General features: G+C 43.1%; 1 protein-coding gene across 4 annotated transcripts in view; it reads right to left on the reverse strand.

Moving 5' to 3' along the window:
- Nucleotides 1-4128: 4128 nt before the first annotated feature.
- The window catches only part of akap13 (A-kinase anchoring protein 13), an 85764-nt gene continuing 66691 nt past the window's right edge, over nucleotides 4129-23201 (reverse strand). For all 4 annotated transcript variants that reach the window (XM_076155493.1, XM_076155495.1, XM_076155494.1 and 1 more), the window contains 18 exons: nucleotides 22934-23046; nucleotides 22535-22681; nucleotides 21617-21873; nucleotides 21295-21420; nucleotides 20634-20751; nucleotides 20186-20434; nucleotides 19820-19896; nucleotides 18587-18768; nucleotides 17553-17635; nucleotides 17246-17434; nucleotides 15226-15372; nucleotides 14081-14154; nucleotides 11620-11664; nucleotides 10477-10527; nucleotides 9792-10064; nucleotides 8895-9074; nucleotides 7998-8286; nucleotides 4129-6970 (listed from right to left, as the gene is read on the reverse strand). In XM_076155493.1, coding sequence (XP_076011608.1) covers nucleotides 6921-6970; nucleotides 7998-8286; nucleotides 8895-9074; nucleotides 9792-10064; nucleotides 10477-10527; nucleotides 11620-11664; nucleotides 14081-14154; nucleotides 15226-15372; nucleotides 17246-17434; nucleotides 17553-17635; nucleotides 18587-18768; nucleotides 19820-19896; nucleotides 20186-20434; nucleotides 20634-20751; nucleotides 21295-21420; nucleotides 21617-21873; nucleotides 22535-22681; nucleotides 22934-23046 — 2650 coding nt within the window. In that variant the 3' untranslated portion in view covers nucleotides 4129-6920. The remainder of the gene's footprint in view (nucleotides 6971-7997; nucleotides 8287-8894; nucleotides 9075-9791; nucleotides 10065-10476; nucleotides 10528-11619; nucleotides 11665-14080; nucleotides 14155-15225; nucleotides 15373-17245; nucleotides 17435-17552; nucleotides 17636-18586; nucleotides 18769-19819; nucleotides 19897-20185; nucleotides 20435-20633; nucleotides 20752-21294; nucleotides 21421-21616; nucleotides 21874-22534; nucleotides 22682-22933; nucleotides 23047-23201) is intronic.

A 23201-nucleotide genomic window follows, 5' to 3' on the forward strand; every position in this document is an offset into this window, starting at 1 on the left:
AAGGATAGATGGCAGAATCAGACTAAATACCAATATTAATTCCAAAATTTTGTGAATGAATCAAACAAAAATCCAATAATAGAGCTAATTTAAAAATGCAAACTGGATGTCACAACGCCACAATTCAATTCAAGTCAATTCAAAACCAGTGACATTTGATGATTCTTGATACCAAAATGATACCACCATAAAATGAGAAATGCCTTTAATCAGCCTCCTTTCTTTTTAAACTTTGCATAACAGAATTAAAATGATGAAATAAATCTATAACAGTGGCATGTCGCCTTCAAGCGTTTCAAACCACATTTAATCTAAGTACATGCGCCTGTATAAAACATTTGGCTCTTCCTGCGTCCTCGCTCTTGTGAACCTGTCAGGAGAGGAAGTGACACGCAGCTCGCAGCTCGCTATGCAACATCAAGAGCTGCTTTAAATGAGAGAGGCTGGCCGTGTGTTACCCCGGTAACTGCAAACAGGAGCTCACAGGTTAAGATTGTGCATCTACAAGTATGTGTTTGTATGAGGGCTGATGTTTGATGTGAGGGAGGGAGTGTGTGTGATTGTGTTCATGTGTGCTAAATGTCTCGGGTGTTGATGATCCCAAAGAGTGCCGCAGTTTGCCAAAGCCTCTTTACTGTTACATTAAGCACAGTTTTGGCTTTCTTGTCTGTTTATATCTGCATGGCTGACTTAGAAAGTGGCAGAAATATGAGGAGGAGGAGGGGGAGGGAGAGGAGGAGGAGGAGGAGGAGGAGGAGGAGGAGGAGGAGGGCGATGTGACAATAACACTCATCTAGATTCACACAGCCTCATATTTTGGACCAACAGGAAAAGTCACTGCAGTTTCCTTTAGGATGTTTCATCATGGCTTTTTTTGTGTTTAATTGGAATCTAACTGGGTTCAGACTGATACTGGGAGCAACCCAGTGTGACCACAGCATTATTTGTTGCTGGAGGGCCATATACTGTATGTTAATGGGTGTAAAGTTTGTCTGTATAAATTATATCACCTCTTCACACACAATTATGAAGCAATCTGCATCCTTTGGAAGCCTGCAGCAGTTGCAACTGAATAAATTTCAGTTACAATTAATTTAACCGTGAGTGGATGTTATTTACAAAATCAAAATAGCTGTTGAGGGTCTGCAACTTGGACTTTTTTAAATGTATATTTATGTTTGTATGTTTATGACAGTCTGCCTTTTATATATCTGCAGATTTATAACGTTTTACAGTTTTCTTTTTAATCTTTTAAATACATTTGACCCAGTTTGTGCAGCACTTTGGCAAAATCATCTTTTTAAAATGTGCCAAACTAATGCAGATACTCAAATAATTACTATTTAATCACTTCCACAAAAATATTTAAAACCTGTCTTTATACGTCTTAGAACTTCTAACTCAAGGACATCTGTAATATGTGGCTTCAGAGGAACTGGTGAAATGATACCGGACCAAGGCTGCCTGCACAAACACACACACACACACACACACACACACACACACACACACACACACACACACACACAAGCCCTGTAATAAGTGTGGAGATTATTAGTAAATGTGTGTGTGCAGTTGGCCTTCTGGTGTTTGGGAACAGTACTATCTTTAAGTCTATTAGTGGGCTCCTGAAGACCGCATGAGTCTTGTAGCATTTAGGCATTTGGGAATATGTGTGTGCGTGTTTGTGTGTGTGTGTGTGTGTGTGTGTGTGTGTGTGTGTATTAAGGCAGGGTCATTGAGGAGTAATAGGATTGCTCGGCCCCACTCCCTCTCCCGACACCCTGGCAAAGACAGGCCTCCTAAATCATCCTCACATCTCTGAGCAAGATGGAGGACTTGGCATCATCTCTCCACACCCTCCAACCCCGCTGCAGCCATAACCATTCTCCCCGCCGTGGTACACACACTGCTCGCAGACGTGATTTCCTTCAAGCCTCCGGGAGGACTGGAATAATATCAACTCAGCATTCTGTAAATATCCGCTGGGAGAATGTATTCCAGTTCATTGCAGCTGTGTAGACTGCCACAGTTATATGAGCTCTGCTGCTGATCCCCCAACTTCTGTTCCTTTTTTCCTTCAACTTTACTGTAAAGGAAGGGATGAGTGAGGCAAGGGAGACCACTCAGCTGTAATTATTCAATCAGCTATTATTTTTCCTATTCAGGGTCATGCAGGGCTTGGAGCCACCTAACCAAAAACCAGATGTTGCACCGGGATAAACAATGTGTTTTGATACAGTGATCAGCCATTTAAAGTCCCATATTAGAAAATGGTCATGACCGCTTCATCCTGCTCAATCATACACAGAAGCAGCCACTACTGTTATACTGTCCTATGACTATTGAGAATAAAGTCGTAATATTTCAAGAATAAAGTCGCAAAATAGACAAAATGTTGAGATGTTCCAGAGAATCTAGGACTTGTGGCTATATGAGAGCTTTAACAGGGGAGAGCAGTCTGTCAGCTGGTGTGTCAGTTAAGCTTTAGTATCTTGCAAATAAGGATATATATACAGTATATACACTCACAGCACCAAGTATAGGGAATTTCAAATTAAAATGATTGTGCTGGGGCTTTCACTCACACAAGTGGACTGATGTGTTTTTGCAAAATGGAACCAAATTGTCAAAGTGAAATCAACTTGACATAATTAATACTAATATGAGGTTAGTAAATAGAAAACAGAATGAATGGGAAATCTAAGAATGCACCCTGTGGATTTCTAAATTGGTGTTCCATTCATTATTCATGGAGCACCGCCATCCTGTTTGAAACCACGACATATTAGTGAAGCTTTGCCTGCGTGTGGACAGCTGCCTCCTCTGCCTTCAGAGAATCAAACAGAATTTAGAAAAATGATAGTCATGATTCCTCGCTGTCTCTCCTAGTTCACCTCTTACTATTTTGAAACTCCTTGTGTACCTTAGCATCACTGTCACCATGACGACCATGATAAGGCTGTCCAGCTTTCTGCCATTTCATCCCACCAACAAATTCATTAAATAACGATAACGCTGAAAACACTTACCAAGATAGAGTAGATGGATATATAGATAGATGGATAGATGGATAGATAGATAGGTGAGAATTCAGATGGATAGATATCGATTGATAACATCACATGGTTGAGAAAAAGGCATGAATCTTCAGAGGCAAAAACACTGCAGGGTTGAGCCGCCAGTCTGCTGTCTGCAGTGCAGAGAGCGTGGAGAGATTAAAACAGTTGGCTCTTTATTTATCATGAAGGCAGAACGCTGCTGTCTGCCTGCGCCGCTGTCAATCCTCAAAGACAATTGACAGCTTTTCCCTTGGCAGCAAATAGCAAATCAAACCAGCTACTGTATGGAATTCAGCGTGGGCAATTTAGCTGCCTCAGAAACACCAGCAAGGTTTGATGTGCTCAAAGGTTTACATGTTCTTACTGTAAGTTAAGGGGCTATTTTTAAACCTTTAAAACTCTGTTTTAAACATCTTTTTCGTTCGGCAGACAATTATCATCCCAATAATAAGTGTTAACCTTGTTAACAGAGCGACATGCTGGGGCATCTTTGTCTAACTCCATAACGAAACATGCCTCTAAAAACTGTGTACAAAATAAAACATACAGGTTGTTGTGCCTCACTAACTAACACTAGCATTACAGACTTACCAGATAATATTAGCATCCCTTCAATTGAGAATAAAGATTGATGTTTGCGTTATCTTTCTAATATTTTTCATAAAAATAATTTGTAATAAGTCTTCTCTGACTTGCTTGGTGATATCAATACTGATTGTGATGCTAATTTGAGGCTAATGCGCCACAAGAGCCAGCATTTGTTGTGTCAGTTTAAACTCAGGGTATCTCGCTAGCTTGATGGATGTTTTAACCAGTCTTCATTAAGTGTCCTTGTCTGAAATGGCTTTAAACTGTGAGGGTTTAAGAGTAGAAAAACATCATAATGGTGCTGAGAGGAACACCACGGTATCAAAGCACAAACTTGTGAAACATAGAGAAACACATTAGCCCTCGTGTCTAACCAGGAAAGCAGGTGAGTAAATTATGAGAGTAAAGACCTAAACTATATGACCGACGGGTTCAACTTACTGGATCCAAGACGGCTGACAAAAGACCAAACAACATGCAATGTATCCATAATCATTTTTTTTAATTATGAGAGAAATATGACTTGACATTGTGCCCAAAGGTTGGGAATAAAACATAAATAAAACATTCTTACAAAATGATGCAATAAATCAGAAATGAAACAAATAATTACTTTTTACACTCGTTTGTTTTTATACATAAATCATATTTACATTTGTCTTTGCATTTTTTTTGTTTTTTGTTTTTTTTACATTGTTCAGAATGAAAACAATTCTGTACCATTTCTTTAGTACAAACATTTCCTTCGTTTCAAAGCAGGTATAAAAGCTTTTCTCTCTTCTCTTCTCTCTCTTTCTCTCTCCCTCTCTCTCCTGAGAAGCTGCTGGGTTCTACTCTAGTGCATGTTATCATTAGATTTAAGGCTACGCGATGTTCAACTGATGGACACACTCGTCTCTGGGACAGGCCTATCATCACAGAAGACCGAGTCCATTTTCACACATCTGCTGATTGTCCCTATTCTTTGTGGTTCTGCCCGATGGCTCCCCTGATCCGTTAGACCTTTTCCATATTAAAGCTGCTGCCGGCTGCTTTCTCTGAATAAGCAGATACAGTCTCTGACAACTTATTTGTTTTTGCAGTCAATTACAAATGCCACAGGGGGAAATGTCACTTCCACACACAGAGAGATTGCGAGGGTTCGTGCTCATCACATTATCTCTGAGTGGCAATGACCTGCTGAGAAAAATATGTTAATCTGCCACAGCAAGCATTGTAAAATATATAAAAACAAAAAGAAGTTTGTAAGATTGGTGCAGTTGTGTGAGGGAACTACCCGCAATTTGGTCATAGGTGCATCGCCCCCTGGTGGTCAAAACAGCACCTCTAGCTAAAGGAAACGGCCTATTCTTTTGCGTGCCTTTGACAGGATTACACCAAAGCCATAAACAAAAGACATGAAGCAGCTAATTGGCTGGTACTGCAAGCCTCTTAGACACGCTATTATAAACCAGCCCAGACATGAAGTCAAAAGCTTCAACACACACAGTAAGTGAACAAACAGCACTTCAAGGAGGTCTAACACACGCCGGACAAAAGAGGCTGTTGGGCGACGATGCCCTCTGTAATTCATTGTTGGCGTGAATGGGAAAAGGGTCTCTGAACATCCTCTGCTTTGAATTCCTACCTGTCCAGCAGGCAGCCAGGCCTAAAGCAGGCCTGAAAATCAAAGGCAGGTCTTCCTCCAAACATCCCCTCAAAGCTACCAGACCTTTTCATTTCTAAACACTAACAAAATAGAACCGCAGCATCTTTTTCTTTTTAAAGGTAATTCAACACATTCCGAAGATTCTCGCTTTGGCTGGTTGTTGCTTCTAACGAACATCAGTGCCCTTTGATTGAAAAGTGTTCCCACAGAAAATCAACGTCTCTTTGATTGATATGACACCTATAACCAACACGACCAACATGTAACAACCAAAGTGCTAACCAAATTTGAAAAACATTGTTGATTAATTTTGAAATGATCGAATCTTATCATCAAACATTCAAACAGGGACGCAAAATCTCATGTTGTGGTTTTTGTTAATGTATGTTCAAGTTTTCTCTCAACCCTTAACAGACAGAAAACATTAGTAAGCTACCTGCAGAGTTACATGCAATTAGAATTAGAAGGAAAGCCCTGCTCGGCGCCGCTCAGATGATAGATGAAGAGCGCATAAAAGCCCACCTACAGGCAGATAAAGCAAGGATCAAGGTAATATTCATCCAAGACCCTAAAACACACTAAAGGATCTGAATTGAGCCATTAAAGACAGGGAGATACAGTATGTCTAAACCCCTTCATTACTGTCTGGAGATCTGAAGCGTTTCATTCCAAAATGAGATATCCGTAACTCAAACAAATTAAAACCTCACCAACCAACATGACTGATGGCATGAACGTCATTATAGTAGATGAGTGGAGATATCACCAACCTATTTCATTGGGCTCACAAAACGATGATGAAACTGGTGGAGGTAATCACATCCGAGAGCGATAAATGTTAGGCAAGAGTTTCAAAAAGCTGACATTTACAGGAGCAGTTTGGAATGGAACGCAAACAAACTTTGTGTTTTACTAAGAAATGTTGATCGGACAAATTTATTCCGCTCATAAGTCAGATAGTCCTTCAGTCTTCTTTTTGTCAATGTGCAGTCAGGAGTTTCCAGTACCACAAGGAGCTTGTTGACATTCACATCAGTCTATGTGGCATTTGGGTGTGTGCGTGAGTGCGTGCGTGCGTGCATGCATGTGTGTGCGTGTGAGTGTGAGTGTGTGTGTGTGTGTGTGTGTGTGCAAGTGTGTGTGTGTGTGTGTGTGTGTGTCTATGAGAGACATAGAGTTTATGTCAAACAAAAATGGTAATTTGCTGGGGCCTTGCTTTCTGTCTTTAACTTATCCCTCAGTGAAACAGGCTGGAGGCAGACTGATCCAGAATAAAGTTTGTGAGGCAATCCATCATGACAGCTCTTCCAACCTGACAAGAGCTACAAATTCCTGCTTCTTCGAAATGAAGAAATTGTACCTACTGCCATGTAACCATGGTGTCTTTGGAAAAGGAAAAATGTTGGTAGAGATATCACACACCACTATACCGTGCTCCCAGTTGTTATGTATGCATACCTGCATAACAGAACCGCTACCACTATGCTCTATTCACGGAAGTACAGGCACTGGTATTTCTACATTATAACACCAAGAGTCGACTAACTGAATGTGGAAACCATCTTTCCATTGTGACTTGAAGGGCAGTGGAGAGCTTGGCAGTACATTCCTCAGTACATGTCTCAGCAGAAGAAGATCTCCCCATCTAAAGGCTCTGGGAGGTGCTGGGATTCTGGAAGGAGAGATGAAGAGCAGCACGTTACCTCCAAACTGCTTACGTATATTACAGCCATACTTTCATTTTAGTTTCTGTCCATAATGTTTCAAGGTATTTCTAGATTCCTTGTTAGTATTTAACATATTCTTGCAGGGAGACTCAATACATGTATTTGCATAAGTTTGGTCTCTACTGTGATTAAAGCCAAAACAATACAAGTAAGACACACATGGACAGCATTAATAAGATGTGTGTATGGAAGGGGAGTAGGACAGGTGACTGACATGCTTGAGTAAAATGATTTACTGGCTTAATCTAAGTCAGACCAACAATGTTGATTCACATAGAATTCAATTACATATGAAAAGTGTATTGATTAAGTAAGTAAGTGATTGCCTAAATCAGAGTAAATCTTAGTTTAACATGTATGCAAAGACTAAAGTGCCACCAGATCCGTTTCAAATGGAAACTTACAACAACTAATTTTGCCTTTGAAAAGCCACCGGCACTAGGACCCAGTGGAGAGGCCGCGCTGTGAGAAAGCGGTGACACAGCAAAGTGGATTGTGGCACATTCCGGATAAAGAAGATTAAGATAGTGGATGATGAGAACTGACGCAGCTAAATATCTTTACACTTCATCACCGGCGTAAAGACACCTCTGACTTCTGTGAGAAATAGCAGATCAACTCAAGGTTTTTGGCAATAGGAAATGTGCAGGCAGTCTCACATAAGATATGAGAGCACGGCGTGATCATCTCAGTGTCTGCTGTGGCGTTAATACTGATTTATGACAATTATGACAAATTTCTCACACTTTCACTGCTCTGCTCTCCAACTTGACTCACAGATGTTTTTGCATATGGCCGCAAAGGTGATTTATGCTCATACACTGATTCATGTAGATATGGTTTGCTGTGTGGAAATGTATCCATCTACTAATATTAGAAATAGAGGAAAATAATTACAATTGCACCTGCACAGTTATAAGAAACACCAGTCAAACTTCGTTCATCACATCATCATCATTATATCATTCTCACCCGGTGTCTGGGCGCTGCCCCCTTTGGCCTTCTTCTTCTTCTTCTCCTTCACCTCTTTGCTCTTCCTCGACAGCTGCAGCAGGCTTTTTGGGATCTGGTTGTAGGATTCGCTACTCTTGAGGTTTGGGTTAGTGGAGGATGAAGTGAATGGGTTGAGGCTTTTCCCTTTGGGCCTGGGCCTCTGGCTCTGGAGCCTCGGCAGGGAGGAGGTGAGCTCCAACGGGTCCAGCTCCAGGGAGTGGGAGCTGCCGGCGAACGGGGAATCATCTGATGTAGTTGAGGGAGTCCTCTGGAAGGGAGGAGAGGTGCAGGGGGATGGTGAGTCAAGAATAAAATGCTTACGAGGTAAAAGTCAAGACTGCAAATTTAAGAAAATAATTATAATATATTTAATATGTATATTCCTCAACAGAATCAGATGACCATGGCAGATGGCTCATGGTTACTGTAACACCACCTACAGGCCAAATGGTTTCAGATTTAGCTGGAATGCTCATCTTCCCTCGCTACTGTATATGCACCTGAAAAATGACAACTACACATTCTGACTGACATTCTGAATGATCTCTGAAATATCTTGTTAAGATGGACAACAATGTGGTCATCCATTCAACGCCTCACAGGTCAGGAGTTCAAAGCACTAATGGCCACATGGTGGTGCTATCCGCCGGTTGATTTCTGACTCAAAGTCATTATGTTACGAACAGACTCACTACCATACCATAAGCCTCTTGGTTGGATTATCGTCCAACATTGCAAGCTTTATTGTATGGCAAAGATATCAATTTGATTTGTTTTCAAGAGAATCCAGGTTAAAGCTTGCACATCCCTGCTGAAAATCCGCTGTTCTCCTGTAACTAAAGAGGCAAGAGAGGAAAGATCTCCCCTGTTTCTAACCTCGGCCACACGCAGCTCCTCCATTCTCTCCAGCTGTTTCTGCATGGCCTCCTTGTCTCTCTCCAGCTTCCTCTGTGCGTCTCGCAGCCTCTCCAGGTCTTTCTGATACTCCTCCTTCCTGTTCTGCAGCTCCAGCCTCTCCAGCCCCAACCTCTTGTGCTCCTTGCATATCACCTCCTCCTGTTGGTAAGTTAATGGACTAGCTTGATCATCACTTGTTATTTAAATGTTAATGCCTTATGAAACTGGGTGCATCCATCCATCATTCATGCTTTGATAATTGTCATAAGCACAAAATCATTCTCTAAGCCAATCATTGCCTTCAGTGCTGGGCCTGTTTATGCAGCAGGTACCGCTGCTGCTCTGTCTCCTGGGAACTTTACTTGTGTACTACTTTCTCATTGCATTGAATTTGATTTTGAAAATGTTTTATTTTTGTCGCCGTTATTTACTTGTTGGTAACTCAACTTGTAAAAGAGGTTTCTTTTTCAAGGACCCTTAGGGAAGAACTAAAGGTATATTAAAGCGACACATTGTCCACACCGACACATTTGCAGGTTTGTGGTGGAAATCGTAAATGTTCTACTTTCCATCTCTGACTAATATATAAAAATAAATGTTCTGCCAAGATTAATGTCAAAATGATTAACTGATCGCTTGATTACATCATCTCCCCACTGTAATTAAGCACAATTATCAGATTCTGCAATCATACCTGCCGTCACTCTAAAGCACAGCAGGGCGGCTCTGCGTGTGTTTCCCAAGGTTGTATATTTCAAATTATAGATACATGTACAGCACAACATCAATCCCCAAAAGATACTCATGAGAAAGGTTTCAATCGCCATGGTATTACAAGTCAACAATTGTAAGTAAACAACAAACATGCAATCTTACCTGTACATTCACTTGCACCTCCCGTTCTGTCAAATGATGTTCCTTCACCTCCCATTCCTTCTCCTTCCTCCTCTTCTCCTCAGCATGAGCTGCCTGCTGTCTCTGCAGGGTTGCCAGTTCCTGCCTCTGCTTCTCCAGGCTGCGCTGCTTCTCCTGTTCGATCAGCGAGCTGGGCCGTGAGGAAGGCCGAGACAAGGAGGAGCAGGATGAGGAGCGCTCACTCAGGGCCAGGCGCTGGTCCTCTATGAAGCTGTCCTGCTGAACTACCACCGCCTAAGCATGTCCAGAACGAGAGCCACAGAGCAGAGAGATCAGAGACAACAATGCCAGAATTGTGTGTTGGTTTCTTATCTATGGGACCTGAAAGTATCTCATTTTGTTGTTTTGCAAATTTGGATTCAAGGTGTGAAACTATAGGAATAGACATAACTTAGAATAGACATGTTAGGGAAGGCAATACGTCTGTATCAGTTAAAACTCAAAAAGTGTTACTGACATTTGTATATGAACACATACTGTTGACACCAATCATTAAAATGTGTTTTAATATACCCTTAAGCTCCTGCAGGTGCCTGATTTGTGTCACAGAGTAAAATAAAACACTAAGATACCAACCACAGCTCAGCTCAGAGGCGTTTGCCATCAGAGCAGCCTGATAGGATGTGATGTATGGAAGCTATCGTACCTGCAGAGTGCTGAGCAGCAGGTGGAGATGGGAGACGCTGTGGAGGACCTCCTGTCGGACAAAAGACCAAACAGAGACCAGTGAGCGTCTTACATGACATGTTGCTGTGTGTCTGCTTTTATGGGAAAAAGAACACAGGCAGTGTAAAGCTCCCTTGGCTTTTTGGTTCAGGTAGCAGTAGTAACAGTGTAATAACAAAACTCTGGAGAATAGTTGTGCTTAAATGTTCTTTGTATGCATATGATGACTTTTGAAATAGATGCAGGTGGTGGACTTGAGCTGATATGAATTGCTCAGTTAGAATACCAGCATTTATGCAAAGTCGACAGAAAGATATATATTGTAGATTTAAATTTGCAGCACTGATGTGATTTACTGTGTGTTTACAAGGGCACGGTTTACACTTAATGCTCAGTCGGAATTGCAAGGGAGGACAATATGACTGCGGAAAGTGTGACATCAAGCAGAGTGAGTCAATATGGGCTGAAATAGCACAGTGGTAACAGAGCTGAAAACCCGCAATTGATGGGATTTCTACTATGACAGCAAGCCCAACGTGTGCGGCTATGAGCGCCGCATGTGAGAGCCATGATGGTTGTGAGGAAGACACACACCACTCAACACAACAACATCTCATAATACAACGCTTCAAAATAGCCGAGAGGAAGCTACACAACATCTCATCTCTCACAACATCTGAACATCACAACACGGCGCCAGTGCACCTGCAGATCAACCAGCTGCTATCAACTGGTAAAAGGCAAGACAATGTCTATCATGAAAGACTCAACAGGGAACAGCTCCATTACAACTACCACCCTTTAACCTAACACCTGTCTGGAATCGTAGCAAAAAAAATTCTGAATGGACACCGAGGTCTGCAACATGAATGCAGCTCAGGAGGAGATTGGAAGCCTGCGATTCCATTCACACATAAATGCATCCTGGAATGTCTTGAACTACTGTATACAAGGTCAAAAAGATGATGACACACAAAATGAGCAAGAAAGAGCGCCGGAAATGATCATTTCTAATTTGATCTATGTTTATTCTGTGAAAATTCTGTGCAAGTGATGTTGATGATGATGATGATGTGTCCATGTAAATAGCAGCTCAGATTGAGTTAGAGGCAGGAAGTCTTACCTCGCTGTTCCTCTTCAGCAGCAGCAGCAGGTTGGCGTTTCCTCCCTGCACACACACACACACACACACAGACTAAGCACAGTGTCTCTGCGTACATGTGATCGTGTGCATATTGTATAAGTGACTGTGATTATAGCTGCAGCTGTGAGCGTCCTATAATTCTGCAATTGTACTGTATGATTGTTAAATGCATACAAGCAGTGCGGTGGTGCAAAAATACAAAAGTATAGAATGTACCAATGTTAATATCAGAGAGAATGTTTGAATAATCCTCTGCACACAGTCACACACTCTTTGACTCCATGCTAAACACGAAAGGTTAAGCAAAATCAAACACTCCTCTGGTTTCAGCTATTTCAGAATCAGAATCAGAATCAGAAGAGCTTTATCACCAAGTAAGTTTTCACTTACAAGGAATCTGTTCTGGTTGTTGGTGGGATCAACATATACTACTACTAACAATTTAATTAAAACACACAAAATCAAATAAATTAAAATAAATTAAACATGCAAGTTAAAAGGTACAAATGTGCAAGTACCAATTGTTCTGATTGTATGGTCAGTGGAAGACCATACAATCAGAACAATTGGCCTTGTTGATGAGGCCTACTGCGGAAGGGAAGAAGCTGTATTTGTGGCGTGAGGTTTTGGTCCTGATGGACCTCAGCCTCCTGCCAGAGGGGAGGGTTACGAACAGATTGTGTCCAGGGTGGGAGGGGTCGGCCATAATCTTGCCTGCCCGCGTACAGCTCCTGGAGGGACGGCAGATTGCAGCCGATCACCTTCTCTGCGCAGCGTATGATGATGATGGAGGAGGTGAGGATGGACTCAATGATGGCAGAGTAGAAGTGCACCATCATTGTCTTTGGCAGGCTGAACTTCTTCAGCTGCAGCTGTTGGCTCTGTAGGTGAACTGCAGGGGGTCCAGGAGGGGGTCCGTGAGGGATTTCAGGTGGGACAACACCAGGCGCCCGAAGGACTTCATGACTACAGAGGTCAGAGCGATGGGTCTGTAGTTGTTAACTCCTGTGGTCCATGGCTTCTTGGGGATGGGGATGATAATTGATGCTTTGAGGCAGGCTTGTACGTGGCATGTCTCCAGTGAGGTGTTAAAGATGTCGGTGAACACCGGAGAAAGCTGATCAGCGCAGTGCTTCAGTGTGGAGGGGGAGACAGAGTCCGGACCGGCAGCTTTGCGGGGGTTCTGTCTCCTGAACAGCCTGTTAACGTCCCTCTCTAGAAGTGAAAAGGCCGTTGATGAGGTGGGGGAGGAGGGGACCTCTGTGAAGGCCATTTGTGTGGAGGGGGAGCTGGGAGGGACAGAGGGCTGGTGATGGCTGTAGGTGTGATGGGGGATGGTGTCAGGGCTGGCAGCTTGACCATCAAAGCGACAGTAAAACTCATTCAGCCTGTTTGCAAGGCACAGATCATTTAAAGACTGAGTGGGTTTAGGCTTGTACAGTAGTTGGTGATTTCTCTGAGACCTCCACACAGATGCAGTGTCATGAGCCGCAAACTGCTGCTTCAGCTTCTCAGGGTACAGTTTCTTAGCATCTCTCACCGCCTTGCTAAATCTGTACTTAGCCTCTTTGAACCCGTCTCTGTCCCCGCTCCTAAATGCCTGCTCCTTCTGCGGCCGTAGCTGCATGAGTTTCACCGTGGACCAGGGTTTGTCATTGTTAAAGCACACCCTGGTGCTCGCCGGTACACAGCTGTTCTCACAGATCTCATGTATGACATCACAGCCTCTGTGTACTCATCCAGACTGTCGGTGTCAGAACTGAAAAAGTCCCAGTCAGTACAGTCCAAGCACGCCTGAAGGTTCTCCAGAGCCTCACTGGTCCACTTCTTATATGTCCTCACAACAGGTTTACACAGTTTGAGTTTCTGCCTGTATGCGGGAATCAGATGGACCATGGCGTGGTCCGAGTGTCCCAGTGCAGCACGGGGACACTGCGGTGGAATGTAAACACCGACCAGAATATTTCCTTATTTAATGACGTGCTGGCTTCATTCTAATATCACGTTTAAGACATACTTCTCTAAATTCCAACCACTGGACACAGATGGACGTATTCCAAGGATAAATATATGAGCAAAGCCTACACAGAGAGTCGCATTCAATGCCAGACTGCGATAACAACACCCAAAGGCGGCATATTCATTTTCATCCACTATTGAATTCTTACACAACTGATGGTTGCCATTAACAACAGCTCCTGGCAGGAAGAGTCAAAAGGCTAATTCACTGGTGGAAGCCAAAGGCAGCTAAATTCATCTTAATTGTATTGTTAATGTTGAAGGACAAACCCACCAAACATCCCACACACACACACACACACACACACACACGGCCGCGCACACACACACACACACGGCCGCACACACACATGGCCTCAGCTTCTCGCGGGGGCGTTGCGGATTCAGAGGTAAAACAATAATTGGATAGTGGAATTCAAACCTTCTTCAGCACGCTGTCCGACTCTGTCCTGCGCAGATCTCCCGCCACATCATCGCTCTCATCTTTGTCTCCATCTGCACATAAAGGGGAAAAAACACAGGGGAGGAAGATGAAGACGACAGAAACAATGTACCCGCTGCATATATATGAGATATGAGAATAGGGCCACGGTAACCTGTAACCATGCTGTACTCTCGCTTTACAAGATCTAAAGAGACATTTAAAGTCACGGGCAGGGCGACAACGATGAGCTGTTCAGCAGAGTTTATGTTTATGGGAGGAGGCGTCTGCACGGTGCTCCAGTTTATTCCATCTGATGAATGCACGATATGCCTGTTGCTCTACAATGTTCGTATTTATAATGACCGACTTCCTGTTTGTCAAAATGAATGTAATGTTTATATTCGACAAGGAGCAAAAATAAACGGGGGCATTCTGCTGGGAACAATTCTTCACATCGGTTATGCGAGTGCTGCCACTGATCTGGGCGTCTCAATGTTTTATGATCTGCTGTCGAAAAGAGCATTGGGGCGAGTTTGCAAGCATCCGTGGAGCGGCGTTGCCCTGGGCCAGCGTCTCCCTGCGGAGGCACCGCCTGTGCTGTCCAAGTGCCAGTCTCCATTGTTTTATCTAATAGCACCAAACAAATGCATTATGGGGAAGCGCTGCAGTGTGGCTCCTGCTGTTTGTTGTAAGACCACTGAAATTCTGTTTGAAGTGCTAAACTCAGTCAGTGCAAGGTGAAATATTTTTTGTTTTCATGTCAGGCTAGGCTTGCAGCAGTGTTTGGAGAGCTCCTGCTGCTTGTACAGTTCAGCCATTGAGTAAATTCTCTTATCCACATGGGAAGGTGAAGCTTTTGTGTATAAGGACACATCCACATGGATGGTTCATATATTTACTGTAGCTGTGACATACTGGCTGTGACAGGGAGGTATACATTTTATTTGTATTAGTCCTAGTTAGTTAAAAGTAGCTCATAAGCAGGAGTTTTGATTTTGCTATCAAGTGGCGAAGCTTGACTTTGGATGGCTCAAATGTTGCTCAGGTCATGGGTGTCAAACATGTGCTCCAGCTAACCATTAGGATGGACGGAACAATAAAAAATGAAACACTAAGCTTCCATGGCAGAGCAGCAGACTCACTCTTGTTGCAGTGCATCTGGTGGCTGTCAAAGCCCCCAAAGGTCTCTGCCCGGCGAGGCAAACACACCGGGCCTGTACCTCCTCCCTCCTGGACGCTCGCCATGGCCCCGCCCAGGCTGCTGTTCACCAAAACCTGTAACGTCTCCACTATCACACACACACACACACACGCGCACACGCACAGACGCACACGCACACGCACCACACACACACACACACACACACACACACACACACACACACACACGCACCACACACACACACACACACACACACACACACACACACACACACACACACACACACACACACACACACACACACACACACACACAATGTGCAGGTCAGTAAGTGAATTAGCCAGGCTAACTGTGTTATAGTTCAGCCCTGCACTCATGAGTCTTACCAGGCACCTCTGCTTTCGACCTGGTCTTGGCTACCGTTGCTAAGCAACTACTGACAATCTGCTTCAACCACAGAGCTCTTTTAGTAAAAGTTTAACTATCTATAACACCTAAAGTCAGGTCAGACACACATCGAGAGCCACATATACAGTTTAGAGCTGTGACCTTTCCACCGGAAAAAAGAGAAACAAAAACATTGCCGCTGGATGTGAACTTGCAGCACAACACAATGTCCTCAGCAGGAGAAATGACATTACTGCAGCCAAGTCCCATATCAAAGGCAGACAAGTACTGCCTAAGGCTTCAGAAGAAAGAGGTGGAAAACAACAAAATAGAATAAGCAACTTTCCTAGTTTCCAAAATAAATGATATAATAAAGGTTGTGTCTTTCCTACTAGAGCTCAGACCACAACATATTATCACATGTTTATATTTGACTCTAAATAGTTAATAATATGCTATATGTCCACATCTTTTTCCAGTCAACAATCATAAAGCATACTTTCAAACAACACAAATAGAGATATGTCCCAGTTATGTGTGCTGCTGGAGTGACATGATTTGGTTTGCGACACATCCCTTTGTTTGTGCACGTTAATTCATCTTATTTTACAATCTAAGAATACAAAGCTTAAACTCTTTAAACCAATTTGGTTAAGAATACTGACAAAGGCTTCCTGCAGTCTCAATTTCAATCTACTTGTACCTCATATTGCCTATTTTACCTTAGGGTCTACAGAAAAAGTTATACAACAACAACAATAATAATACAACCCTCTTTCTTTCTCCCTTTTCCCCCTCTTCTGTATAAAAAATTATCTCTAAAAAGTCCTGTAACTGTATGCGCACTATCATGTAAAATGTTTGCTTCAATAAAAACAAATAGTAACATAAAGAACACTGACAAATAGTTAATACAGGCTTCAGCTACTTGTAAAATATACATTTTGGTAGCGTAGTTTCATTTTTCAGACTTTATTTTGTTTTCCATGGACAATGGACAATCCATAGACAACGCTGCCAAAGCACCAAAGCAGAGTTGGAGCCAATTCCTACAATCCCTCCTGTCTCCAGTAACATCTCATCAATACTGTCTGAATTACCCTCCTCACAAATACACACACACCCATCTCTCTCTCCATCTGTTGCCCACTCCATTTTCAACAATACATCGAAAATGATACATTTCATTTTCTGAATGTCTCCAAATCAAAGAGTCCTTATCATGCAAAAGGATTTCCCAAATATAAAAGTGTATCTAGAACAAAATGTGCAGGTCTTCGAGGAAAAGCACTTCATGCTCTTTACGCCCTGTTCCGTTGGCCCACTCTTGGTCCTACTACTCAACCCTTCCAATGGGCATTTCCTTTGTATTTGGAATGGAAGGGTAGTGGTCATGTAGTCCAAACACAGCAATTACACATGCAGGCCCAAAACCAAATCGTAAAAAAAACTTTTGGCTGAAGAAAGCTCATAACTGCTTTCTGTGCTAGTAGAAAGCAACACTTCCATACGAATATACTGATTTGCTATCAAACATTTGGATGGAGGCTGATTGTTCTCCGGCTGTGCCTCTCTTTAAAAAAATCCACTTTTTTGTCCAAATCTTTCCTTACCTTCCTGCAGGGCATCCTTCATGATGGATGCCCCCCTGTGCGGCTCCAGGCTACAGGCTGACCTGAAGAAAGGCTCAATCTGGCGGCAGGCCTCCTCAGCTGGGTTCACACCGTCCCACATCCCCCTGAACAGTCGCACCTTCTCCTCCAGCAGAGAAAGGATCTCTGCATCCTTCTGTTTTAACAGATCTGTGCCGTTGAGACAAGAACACAGAGGAGAAGAATTTGAGGAAAAGAAAACACTAAAGGACATAAACAGGAAACAGGCTGCTATAGTTTCAATACACTTATAATATAAACCCCTCACCTCTCATTTCCCTGGCTTTAGTTTCCAGTTGTCTCTTATCTTCCTCCGTCTCGCTGGGAATCCCTTCATCCTCATCTTTCTCCCTGTCCAAACAAACAAACAAATGCAGTGTACCGTTACCTACAGCCTTGAATTAGAATGTATATATATCTACATTCATCTTAAACCAGACACATCCATCATCATCTAACACACACACACACACACACACACACACACACACACACACACACACACACACACACACACACACACACACACACAATGTACAACATTCACTGCTGACACTAAACATGGAGTAAAACCTGTGATCTCTGAGGACAGCAGTGACAACAGAGCAAACACAGGTGTGCAAGTTTCATGAACAAAAGACACTTGAGCATCCATAGAAACCATCTTTGCATCTTTTCCAGGCCTGCCAATAAACTACTACTCCAATCTCTTGTATTTTAATAGGAGCTATAGACAGGGAGGGGGGGGGGGTGCTAAATCTCTCTTCTTCCTGCTGAGCTGCAGTAGAATAATCCTCTGTGAACTGCCCTTGAAGCCAATCCAGCATTAGACTGCCCCTGGATACATCCCATCCCCAGGTAGGGAAGTGCTAATCCTCCTGACAGCAGGCCTGCTCTGTCAAAGCTTATTGCTATCTAGATAGCTGGGTTGGGTCTAATTACCGCGTTACAAGGGAAATACACAGGCGCTGTTAGACGCCAGCGCTGGATGTGAAGCACCCTGAGGGCAAAGCCTGCAATGGAGGTTAGGGGTCGGTGTTCCACATGAAATATATGTATAAATGAGTATACATATGAAATATATATACACTGTATGTACAAAACTGTAATTTCCGATCAATAGTTGGAAATGTGGATTATGGACGGGTCAAAATGCTTACAGCCCATGCGAGAGAATTTGCGTTCTCGCTGAAATCTGAGGATTAGCAAACTAACCTTCCAACTGTTACCAAATCCAAATGAATAAATGCATAAAAATAGAATCATGATAAAATTAGGAAAAAATACAATAGTCCAGCTTACATGGAGTGCATGACTTCCTGGATGAGTTGCATCCAGGTGTTGCGTTCGTCCTTCGAGCTGGCCAGGACCTCCACCATCTCTGGCTTCTCGATGCCCGCAGTGATGAGGAAGAGGCCGCGCTCTTCGTTGGCAACCTCCCTGACGATCAGCTTTTGGAGGGAGATGACTGTGGAGCGCTGGTCCTACAGGGAGAGGGAGGAGGGGTTGATGATGGAAGGGAAATGAAAGGCAAGGGACAAACAAAAAAGGAAAAAGAGACAATTATGGGAGGGCCGAGGAGGAAAGGGGAGGAGGCAAGATGATGGGAAGGGCGTGAGAAGGGTGGAATGAAGCAGATGGAGAGAGGAAGATGAGAGAAGGGAAGCAAAGAAAGGAGGAAGGAAAAGGACAGCCAGGCAGCCGTTGGAGGAAGGCGATAAAAGGAGGGCGAGGAAAGGCAGGCAGAGGGAGGGAGACATGACAATTAGGTTTAATGTTATTATCCAAGTGGGCGTCAGCTGCCTGTTAAACCCGCAGCAAACAGCTCTGCAGACGCTGTCAGGCTCATATAAGTGCACCAACATCACTTAATGCTTCGTTTGTGTTCCATGTGGTTCATGCAACCTCATGTTTTCCTTTCCTAGATGTTTCTCTATCATCCTTGATCATTCTAGCATCACATAAATTAATACTCCTCTGCTGTGTATGTGCTACGACCTCTGACCTCCTCGCAACTGCCTGCATGTAATGTTGTTGATCTACTGAATGAAAGTGTTTTCTACCCATGTTGTTCAACAGTGTCAACTCAGACACACCAAGGCTTTTTTTCATGATGGATGTGATCATTATCCCACAGACCTGGCTGTGTTTCCATTTCCCTTACACTTCGTGTGTGTGTCTCTGTGTGTGTGTGTGTGTGTGTGTGTGTGCGCGCACTACACCATAAAATCTACAATCCCTGCAAACAATGAAAAACAACTGGAAAGCTTTGTGATTTGTCACAGTTGGGTGAGATGATCAAGGCCCAGATCAGGTTTAGTAGGTGTAGCTCGCAAACTACAGGCCAAACAATATTACACATCGTTAAGAAGCTACGAGGAACGCTAATGCTGACAGCAACAGTGGGATAGGAAAGTATGACGACAACTTCCCGGGATGCGCTCATACGTTTTTTATTACTAGCTGGGTGAAGCAAGCAGCGGAAAGAGAGAAGAGAGGAGAGTGATAATTGAAAGCATGATGAAAGCATCCTACCAGCATGGCGAAGACATATTTCTGGTCTTTCTCTTGGAGGAAGACAAAGACATCTGACAGGAGCAGAGCGTGGACGTCTGGAGGAAAAAAACAGAGGAAAAGAAGTTGGAGGTTTGACTCTTAAGAGTTAAGAAAGTGATAATATACAACACACTGTTATGAATTAGGACCCCAGATGTATGAATGGGTATATTATCACTAGAGCAAAAATATGGTGTTTCTGTAGCACCTCCTGCTGAGGAATCTGATCTGGGGAGAAACCAGATACTATCACCAACCACAAGTGGACTCGCTGCTTCAAATGTCCAAATTGTGAAAAATGCGTTTTCCATGACACATGCATTAGATCATGAAGCATCTCCTCACCCTTCAGTCTTCCTTGGCTGTTCTTGAGCTGCAGCGCTCCGTCATGGATCAGCCTCCTCCTTAGCAGATCCTCCCTGGCGAAGATATGGCCGTTCTTCATAGTCATTATGGACTTGCTGTCTGTGCGACCGTGAAGGTCCTTCAACCGCTGTTTCTTCTCGTGCTCGTTCACCTTGGCGTCCACTGCCGCGATCACCTCCTTCACAAGCCGCACCGCCTCCGCCAGGTCCTCGAAGTCTTCCTCGCCCTCTGTGTACGGGACGAGAGGGATGAGGATTGCACTTGATGGATGCATTTCAGTGGACAGTGTAGTACATTAAACAGTAAATCTAGTAAACCTCTTCACATAAACCTCATAGGATGAATTAGTGTTAGAGTTAGTGTGGTATGCTAATATCTTTTATGACCAGTTTCCATTTTCTCCAGTTGGGGTCAATGTTAAGCGAACCTTTAGTGTGCTGCAGCATTCTCTGAATCAGCACAGGGTACTTTGTTATCCTCTGGGTCACCAGCAAGATGCATTCTGGGATGCCAAGCCTGCGCACAATGCTGCTGCTCATTTTTTTCTGAAAGAATAAGCAAAAAGCCACTTCAGCAAAATGTATCTGGATTGTAAAGTTGGCCAAAAAGTTCAAAAATCAATGGTGAACTTAAATGTATTTGCTTCAAAACAACAAACTCATAATGTGTTTGCTGTGACTACATGTATCACAGTGACATCATGCAAAATACTAAATCTTCCAAGATCATCTAAAGAAAAACACATACTTCAAGACATGTACTGATTTAAGTAGTGAACACAGAAAATAAAACGGTATAAAATAAACCATCTACTAGATTAGTTTAGCGCTCCTTCCATGTACATAATTCAGTGCAGAGAAATACTTTGGGAGAAATATTTTGAGGCATCACAGGGGAGAAGAAATATCTGGCAACTGGGTTAAGAAATGAAAAATTCTTATGTGATACTATGCAACTTTAAAGAAAACTTATTTTCAGCACCAAACATGTAGGTCAAACGCAAACAGTGGGCCTTTTGCATTGACGACCACTACTGCAGAACAGTTACAAGATAAGAACAGGACACATGAGAAGGATGCCAGTCTGACCTTGATGAAAGCTTTGAAGCGCTTGTCTTTGGTCATGAGCTCCTTGTAGAAGTTGACGGCTTCGTTGTGGCGGCTGCAGAACCTGCCGTACACCCTCCTCATACTTTCAGCATTACAACCTGAGAACTGGACGAGGACAGAAAAGGATTCTTAGCATTAAGCATAATACTATCATACTGCCAACTTTCTGCTTGAGCATAATTCCATGAAAACCAGTGACCTGCCATCCTACTGAGAAATCAAATTGTTTTTTCAATAGGGATAACAGAGGTACGATTCAATTCATCACCTGGTTTGAGGACCAATAGCTCTGCTCACTGACCTGGCTGACCAATATGTCTCCTATCCTGTTGATGATGAATCCTCCCTCTAAGCTTCTTCCCTCTTGCTGGCTCTCCCTTTTCCTCTCCAGGAGGCGGAGGAGGTGCTGGGTATGAAACTCCAGGAGCTCGTCCAGAGCAGGAAACAACTTCTCCACTGTCTGTAGCTCCAGCTGCACCTCCTTCTGCAGGCCTTTGCTATAAACTTCAGACATGATTCGTAGCGTGCGGATATGATGTAGCTCTGTCTGCATCAATTCTGCAAGGAAGACAAAGGAGTGAATGAATGAGGTAATACACAGCTTGGTTTGTAAAGTAAATGGCCCATATTTTTTGTGTTACAGACATTACTTTATATCAGTATCAGATAAAGAAAGGCAGGGCATCTCTACAAATTGTAACAAATGTCAAATGCAAATAAAAAACAAATACAACGAAAGCTCCCTCATGCTTTTAGAGACATTTGGGTGCCATCTGGCAAATTCATGGCAAGTTATCATTTATGCAGAGCTGCTTTCCATCTAGCCAGTCTACCATTACAGCTTGATTGATGGAGCGCAGGGGAGGTGGTTGGTATTCAGTAGGTTTCCGAAAGACATTCTGCAGGTCCATTTAATGGGCCACTAGGTTTTTGGTGAACTTCCTGACCAAGGCCATTCTTGCCAGAGGAAAGGAGTCAAACATTTTAAGAGTCCGGGTGGGCCTTTACTCTTCTATCTATTACACTTAAGTCCAGTGCACTCATGGACACTTTTAATGCTAGGAAGTAAGACCACAGTAATCTGAGGAAGAAAATGAGGATTTGCAAAAAGTGCCACTGAAATAACTTCCCAAGAAATGTTTAGATCAATCACATACTGTATATATCCGTTTGATCATGTTCAGTGCAGTGGGTGTATGTGTTGTGATCAGATCTGTACCGTAGATGACGTCCTGTCTCTTCACCAGCTCTTTGTCCAGCTGCTGCATGTACTGCTGGTCCACAACGAAGCTCCACGAGTCTGCTTCCATGTCCTTCGCCTCTGCCTCAAACTCCCCCATCAGCTGGCCGTCCATCATCTCTGTGCCTGCACCAACACCACAGCCCAACCATGAACTCTGACCTTCATGTTACAGTCATATCTAATACAGAGCCTTGGTGAACACACAATTCCAAAGGCCTACAGTTCATGAATTTCATAGCTCACATTGGTGTTGTATTACCATAATGCTGAGATACTAGCACTAGATTAACATGGGTATAATACTATACTTGAAGTAAAACATTAATATACAGTGTGTGTGTGTGTGTGTGTGTGTGTGTGTGTGTGTGTGTTGACCTTCATCAGTGAGCGATTCCATGGACTCGGTGACCTGGTTGGTTCTGTTGAGCGAGTCAGTAGACTGAGAGAGATACCTCAGGCCTTTAATGGGCATCTCATCAAACACCGGACTGGATAGAGAGATATTAATAATAGAAGAAATGTGAACTACTGTCAAAATCAGCACTTTTCCAATGTTATATATGTATAACTCAATATAAAAATGTCTGCAGTGTCCTTTCATTATTATTATCATTACGAAACCATCTAATACGTCATATGTTTT

This window comes from Genypterus blacodes, unplaced genomic scaffold (assembly GCF_046128005.1).
Source record: "Genypterus blacodes isolate CSIRO-AG114 ecotype Tasmania unplaced genomic scaffold, CSIRO-AGI_Gbla_v1 ptg000067l_1, whole genome shotgun sequence".
Lineage (NCBI taxonomy): Eukaryota > Metazoa > Chordata > Actinopteri > Ophidiiformes > Ophidiidae > Genypterus > Genypterus blacodes.